The sequence below is a fragment of the Onthophagus taurus genome, chromosome 2, assembly GCF_036711975.1.
Source record: "Onthophagus taurus isolate NC chromosome 2, IU_Otau_3.0, whole genome shotgun sequence".
Classification (NCBI taxonomy): Eukaryota; Metazoa; Arthropoda; class Insecta; order Coleoptera; family Scarabaeidae; genus Onthophagus; species Onthophagus taurus.
Genome location: NC_091967.1, coordinates 30,604,794 through 30,612,488, shown reverse-complemented (window position 1 = coordinate 30,612,488; position 7,695 = coordinate 30,604,794). Strand labels below are relative to the sequence as shown.

General features: G+C 33.1%; 3 protein-coding genes across 3 annotated transcripts; all 3 read left to right on the top strand.

Annotated features, from left to right (window-relative positions):
• Window positions 1-1,305: 1,305 nt before the first annotated feature.
• LOC139432747 (tigger transposable element-derived protein 1-like) lies at window positions 1,306-1,869 on the top strand. The gene has a single exon (XM_071201515.1). It carries the CDS (start codon window positions 1,306-1,308, stop codon window positions 1,867-1,869), a length of 564 nt encoding a protein of 187 aa, XP_071057616.1.
• Window positions 1,870-1,928: 59 nt separating this feature from the next.
• On the top strand, window positions 1,929-3,023 carry LOC139432746 (tigger transposable element-derived protein 1-like). The gene has a single exon (XM_071201514.1). The coding sequence runs from the start codon at window positions 1,929-1,931 to the stop codon at window positions 3,021-3,023; it is 1,095 nt and encodes a 364-aa protein (XP_071057615.1).
• A 2,755-nt stretch (window positions 3,024-5,778) lies between these two features.
• Window positions 5,779-6,780, top strand: LOC139432745 (uncharacterized). The gene has a single exon (XM_071201513.1). It carries the CDS (start codon window positions 5,779-5,781, stop codon window positions 6,778-6,780), a length of 1,002 nt encoding a protein of 333 aa, XP_071057614.1.
• Window positions 6,781-7,695: the final 915 nt, after the last annotated feature.

The following is a 7,695-nucleotide window of genomic DNA, read 5'->3' as shown; positions in this document are numbered from 1 at the left end:
AATTATCCTTTTTAATATTATGTCATCAATAATTATCATTAAATGTTCAATGATCAATGCGTTAATATTAAATAGTACTATTAACATTTTTATTTATGATTTTGTTACTTTGTAAATAATAAATAATATTTTCATTTTCAATTTTTTTCAAATTTGCCGCTTAAATTGGTATCTCGGTTAAATTGGCTCTCTGGTTCTTTTCCATGGCACACTACAGCAGGGGTAGGCAACGCGGCGCCCGCGGGCTCCATGGCGCCCCAGATCGATTTTTAATAGTGATGGGACGGTATTTGAGGAACGGTATTTTGGAGCGGTATTTTTGAGGAGCGTACCGCTTCCACACTATTTTAAAATACCCGTTACAGAACGTTACTAATATTAGATATTAGTAGTGATGGTTCGGTATTTGAGGAACGATATTTTTGAGCATTATTATTCTAATGGAACGTACTATTCGGCGCGATTTTTAAAATACCAGATTCCGAACGTTATATTATATAAAGTTATACATATAAGACAGTCAGGTTAAACGCCGTTATATTGATATTTGTTTAAGGCTCCCTTAATATATATATTTTTTTCAATTTTCGGATAGCCTGTAATTTTTTTAAATTATGATAATATATGGGAATATATAATTTTTTCTAACTTGCTACGAAACCAGCTATGTTTTTGCTCAAGGTCACGGTATTTTGGAACGGTATTTTTGTGTAGCGACCGTTCTTGGAGCGCGACACGATTATGAGCGGTATTCCCATCACTAATTTTTAATGCGCCCTCGTTGGACTACGGCGATATACAGCAAGTAGTCAGTTGAGTTTAGGATTGTGCATAGATTAGCAGTTTGCTAACCTTGAGCGTATCTAATAACACGCACGTATTTTTTGTTAGTGTGTGATCGTATTTCGAATAGACCACGCGTAGACCGTGCATTTAAAACTACAGTAGGGCCCCGACATTCACGACTTCAGCATTCGCGGTTTCGTGTATTCGCGTTTTAAACTTTGCTACCTTTTTCAACATTCGCGTTTCGATTATTCGCGAATATGTACGCACTTTTTTCTTTATTCAAACGGTGCGCCTGCTGTACAAGCAACCAGCTTCCCATCACGCACATTTGACAATTTGTTTTGTTACGGTTTACGGGGATTCCCTTAATTTCGATCGATTTTAGTGTTTAGGTTATGTGTTTATTTCTGTGATATTTACTTGACTCAGGTTAGTATTTCTTTATTTTTTTTTACTCTATAATTTCTTATATCCGATTAATCTTATAAACTTTTAGAAACTATTATTCTATTCAACATGGCTACAAAACGACCAGCGAACGAAATAAACTTAATTGCCAAACGCGCAAAGTCAGTTATGACATTAGAAAAAAAGATTCAAGTTCTTGATATGCTGCGAGAAGGGAAAAAAGCTACCGAAGTGGGCCGTATCTTTAGTGTAAATGAATCAACGATAAGATCCATAAAGAAAAAAGAAAATGAAATCAGGAATAGCGTAAAAAGTGGCATCTGTTCATCATTAAAAGTAACATCACAAATTCGTGATATGAATATTGAGAAAATGGAGAAGTCTCTTTATATTTGGATTGAAGATAACGGCCGCAGAAATATACCATTAACCAGAGCTAGATTAATGGATAAAGCCAAGGATCTTTATTGTCATTTTTCGGGTGATATAAATTATATTGAAGATGACTCTAAATTTAAAGCGAGCAGAGGATGGTTCGAAAGATTTAAATCTCGATTTAATCTTCATAACGTTAAGTTATGTGGAGAATCAGCTTCAGCTGATCATCAACAAGCTGCAAAATTTCCTGATGAAATAAGAAAATTAATAGAAGAAATTATAATAAATTATTAGAAGGTTATTGCCCTGAACAAATCTTTAATGCGGATGAAACCGGACTTTATTGGAAACAGATGCCAACACGAACATACATTTCAAAAAATGAAAAGACTGCTGCTGGATTTAAATCAGCTAAGGATAGAGTCACACTTTTATTGTGTGCAAATTCAAGTGGAGACTTTATTACAAAGCCAATGTTGGTATACCGGGCAGCTAATCCACGTGCTTTAAAGAACAAGGACAAAGATGCTCTTCCTGTGTATTGGCGAGCTAATGCAAAAGCTTGGATGACTTCTCATATATTTGTTGAATGGTATAAAGAGTGTTTCGTTAAAGAAGTGGAACGTTATCTAAAATCTAAAAATTTATCATTCCGTGTTTTATTGATATTGGATAACGCAACATCTCATCCAGTTGATGTTCTCAAGTTAGGTCATCCATGTGTGGAAGTAGTATTTCTTCCTCCAAATACAACATCCTTGTTACAACCTTTAGACCAAGGTGTTATAAAGGCTTTCAAAAGTCATTACATCAGGCACGCGTTTGGATTTGTACACGAGAAATTAGAAAACGACAGTTCCCTTTCAATAAAAGACGTGTGGAAACTATACAATATTGAACATGCTATTATTAATATAAAATGTGCTTTAAATGACATTAAAATATCGACTGTCAGTAATTCATGGAAAAAATTGTTAAAAAAAGACACCGAAAAATCTTCTGAAGTTGATGAGGCAATAGACAAAGCTGTGCTCTCTGCACGGTTGCTACCAGGAGACGATTTTCAAAAGGTGGTAGCAGCTGATATAGAATCTCTTGTCAATGAAGAAAACGAAGAGTTATCCAATGCGGATTTAGAAGCACTCCTGATAGAGAGTGAATCAGGATCGGATGAAGATGAGGTTATTTCTCCTTGTAATAAATTATCGTTGAAAGAACTTAATTCTTTTATACAAGAAGCAAATCATCTTGCTGAAAAGATCGTAGAAATGGATCCCGTAATGGAACGTAGCATAAAATTTAAAAATGGGTTAAATACTCTTCTTGCTTCTTACAAAGAGCTTCAAAAGGATATACAAAATAAAGCTGTACAACCTACCATACATTCATTTTTCAAACCATCGTGTTCTAAATCAGTGCCTGAACATGTTGATGAAAGGTTAAGTTAATTTTTATTTGTTTTTTTTTCTTAGTTTATTTCTTTGATATTTATTTTTGAGTTTATTTTTATTTGTCCGAGTTTATTTTTTTAACTTTAAATGATTATTTTACTGTACATATTATATTTGAATACAAATATTGTTGCAGAAAATTTAGTCGTTTTATTTTGAAATATTGTGTGTGTTTTATTTAACATAACTAATTTTATTAATTTTAAAAATCATACTTATTCAAATTTTTAATTTTGTTACTATTTTTAAATAAAACATCTCTCCATTTGATTTATTTCGTCTTCGTTTTACTTTTTAAAATGGCACAGAAGCAGTTTCTCTTTTATAAGATCGAGTGCTTCAACATTCGCGGATTCAACATTCGCGACGTATTTTCAGAACCTAACCCTCGCGAATGTTGAGGCCTTACTGTACTAAAATAAGATAAATGTAAAAGAAAAAGAACATATTATTTTAACGATGAATGGGAACATCTATATTGTTTCGTTGATTACAAAGGGAAGTGTATTTGTTTGTTGTGTAATAATAGTGTTGAGATTCCCAAGGAAAGTAATATTGAACGACATTTTAAGACCGTTCATACCAATTTTGATAGTGACTATCTAATGAACTCTGAAATTAGAAGAAAAAAAATTATTTCTTTAAAATCTATAATAACTAACCAGCAAAGTTTTTTTACTAAACCACTGCAACAACATAAAGCAGCAACGATCGCGTCATATAAAATATCGCATTTGCTAGCTAAGAATAAAAAACCATTCACAGATGGAAAATTAGTGAAAGAAGCCATGTTAGAAGTTGCTAATTCACTTTTTGAAGAATTTAAAAATAAAAAGGAAATAGTTTCACCTATAAACACGTTGCAATTATCAGCACGAACTGTTACTAGAAGAATTGAAGTAATTGCGGAGAATTTGGAGGCAGAATTAGCAAATGATCTGGAAAATTGTATTTTCTTAATAGCCCTATTTAATTTAATAACCAATCTCGGCAACCTTGAATTCACAATTGAGAAAGAAGTTAATAATAGTATTAATTTTCTTGATTTAACAATATCCAAAAACATATCTAATTCTTCCCTTAATTTCAACATTTTCCGTAAACCCACTACTACAGACACAATTATCCCTAAAAATTCTTTCACCAGTTTCAAATATAAAGATTCCGCGTTTAGGTTCTTATTCCACAGAGCCATCAACACCCCCCTTAACATCGTATTGAATGTAATAAAATTTATATAGGTCAAACAGGGAGAAACTTATTAACACGTTTTAAAGAACATAATAAAGATAAAAATTCCGCTATTTTCAAACATATTACAGAAACTAAACATAAAATAAGTCTTAATAATATGGAATTTATTCATCACCAACCTAAATCTTTGAAGCTGGACTTACTGGAAGAATACGAAATCTATAAACAATCTAAAAATAACACAGTTAATCTATTAAACGAAATATTAGAAAACAAATATTCTCGCTTGTACCACAAATTTAACTAATTATTTCAAAAAAAAAAAATTCTTTTTTGTATTCCGTACGTGTACTGATGTAAAATAGTATATTATTCAACAAGCGTATAATGGCGGCTGTTACCCACCACGATGAAGTTGCAACACGAGCGAGCGAAGCGAGCGAGTGTTGTTATCTGAGTGGGTAACATCCATTATACGCAAGTTGAATGCTATACTTTATCTACAACTATTTAATTTTGAAAAAAAAATCAAAAAAAAGGAAAAAAAATAAACTTGATAGACATTTCAGACATAACCTCGATATAAGAAAGCTGTCATTTCTGTTAAAATTTAATTTTTTGATTAGTAGGCCGTGTCAGAACTGTGGAATAATGGCAGGGCCGGCCATAGGGGGGGTGCCGTGGATGCGTAGCACCCGGGCCCCGTAACTCATGGGGCCCGAAAACGATTCAAAGAGCTTTTAGAACTAGGTCTAAAAGTGTTTGTTAATCAGATTTTTTTTCCGATAAACAAAATTGTTCAATTAAAAATAGTTATTTTTGATACAAGATAGCGAAATGCAAAAGAATTTCGCTGTCGTGTATCAAACAACATTTTTTCGAAAACTGCGTATTCTAAAGTTATAAATTAATAAAAAGACCAAATTCTGTATAATGACATTTAGAATTCATTTAATGTTATGTCAAAAACTTAACGTCACATCGATTTAACCTCATATATTGAACAAATGTACTATTATAAATTTGCATTTAAACATGAAATGAAATGATAAAACAATTAAATGTTGATTATTTTGTGTTTATAATTTGTTCATAACAATAAATTAACAATTAATAGCATCAAATTCTTTGATTGTCGTAGCTGGACGTAAAAGTCTTTTGCGTCCTGGACGTAAAAGACTTTTACGTCCCGTTGACAAAAAACTATCGTTTTGACGGTCGCTAAGTACTACGCAAAAGTCAACTTTTAATAGCAGTTTTCGAAAAAAACACTTTTCAATGATTTTAACTGACTATAGTACACGCCATCTAACGGCAAAACGTCAAAAGTAATGACAGGTCTCGTAAGTTAACCTCATTAAATTAAACTGTATCATTATTAACTTTGCAGTGCCGCCAGTGCCATTCATCGGTTCATAATTATTGATATTTTGTAAAATTTGAAAGTAAGTAAACATATTTCATGTTTATTTTATTAGTTTAGTGTTGGGTGGTTGTTAGACAACCTGTAATACGGGAGTTGTAGAATAAAGACAGTTAACCTCGAGACTCGGAGCGTATGTTGTACGCTCGAGTACGCTCGCGAGAAAAATTTATAAAGACGCATAACGTGATTTATGCGAGGGCAAAATTTAATTTGCGTAAACAAAAAGAAGGAGAAACGGCCGAGGAATACGTTAGGGCAATAACTACTCTAGCAAAAAATTGTAAATACGGGTCTTTAGAAGACGAATTAATAAGAGACAAACTAGTTGTCGGAATAAGAGACCAGAAACTGCCTGAAAATTTACAATTGGATGAACACTTGACCTTGGAGAAGACAATAATAAAAATAATGCAAACGGAAAGAATAAAATCCGAAAATACTGAATTACGCGAAGAGCGATATCAGGTGGACCGACTACAAAAACCAATTCAGGGATCGATCGATAGAACGTCGGAGCGACGTAGATATAAACAAAACGAGACGGTAAGAAAAAAATGTTTTCGATGCGGCGATAAAAATGGCCATAAAAGAGAATGTTGTCCGGCAAATACACAAACATGCCACAAATGTAAAATAACGGGACACTTTGCGGCGCAGTGTAAAACAAAGAAAGGAAGACAAATAAAAGAAGTAAAAGAGGAGTGTTCAAAAAGAAGTACAGACGACGAAGAAAGTTCGGGAAGTGAATATGAAGTAAAACGAGAATTTAGACGTGTTATTCGCGTGAATAGAATCGAAAGAGATCAACCCTGGGAAGTAGAATTAAGAATAAATTATAAACCAATTGTTTTCAAGATAGATACAGGAGCAGACGAAACGATTTTGAGCCATAAAACCTATAAAAATAAATTAGGAGCAACATATGAGCTAAAACCGACAAACGCAACGTTAGTGGGGCCTGGAAGTTCAAAAGACGGATGTCAGCTGAAAGTTTTCGGTAAGGTTATGTTATCTGTTCAGTGGAAAGATAAAACTAAATTAATTAAATGTTTCGTGGCCGATACGAATGAGAATTTATTGGGTAGACCTTCTCTAAATAAATTAAAAATCGTTAAATGGCACAAGGATGAGTAGATGATTGGTAACATTGTTAAGTTAAATAAACAGGGTTACGATCAGAAAATAAAAAGCAAATATCTAGAAGTATTTACGGGTATCGGAAAACTGAAAAACTTTAAATATAAAATTCAATTGAAAGATAATGCGACAACATTTGCGGTAACAGTACCGAGACGAATTCCGATTCCACTTCGCAAGGAAGTAGAAAAACAGCTAAATAAAATGGTAAAAGATGATGTCATACAAAGGGTAGAGGAACCAACCGAATGGTGTGCACCGATGGTGGTAGCGCAAAATAAAAATGGAAAATTGAGAATTTGTTCAGATTTTACCGAGCTTAACAAATACGTGAAAAGGGAAGTATTTCAACTACCTTCAGTGGATGAAACCTTGGCTAAACTTGAAGATGCAACTATTTTTACAAAATTAGATTTTTCTAGAGGGTTTTGGCAGCTGGAATTAGATAAAGAATCTCAAAAATTAACAACTTTTCTAACTCCGTTCGGTAGATTTAATTATAAAAGAATACCATTTGGGATATCATCTGCACCTGAGATTTTTCAACGTACAATAAACAAAATTTTGAAGGAAGTAAATTCGGACAGAATTGTTGTTCATGCGGACGACATATTGATAATGGGGAAAAATATAAAAGAACACGACGATCTTTTGGAAAAAGTGTTAAACGTTTTAATGAAGAATGGACTCACATTAAACAAGGAAAAGTGTGAATTTAGACGAGAAGAAACAACGTATTTAGGTTATGTTGTTGGAGCTAAGGGAATATGCGCCGATCCTAAGAGTGTAGAAGCCATTATGAGGTATCCACAGCCAGAAGATATGACAGAAGTAAGAAGATTTTTAGGTATGGTGAACTATATGGGCCGATTCATACCTAATTTAGCAGAGAAAACTAAAAATTTACGCGAA

What these genes read in the sequence shown, in the direction of transcription:
- LOC139432747 (XM_071201515.1), top strand. Translation starts at nt 1,306, where the DNA reads ATGGCTACAAAACGACCAGCGAACGAAATAAACTTAATTGCCAAACGC.
- LOC139432746 (XM_071201514.1), top strand. Translation starts at nt 1,929, where the DNA reads ATGCCAACACGAACATACATTTCAAAAAATGAAAAGACTGCTGCTGGA.
- LOC139432745 (XM_071201513.1), top strand. Translation starts at nt 5,779, where the DNA reads ATGTTGTACGCTCGAGTACGCTCGCGAGAAAAATTTATAAAGACGCAT.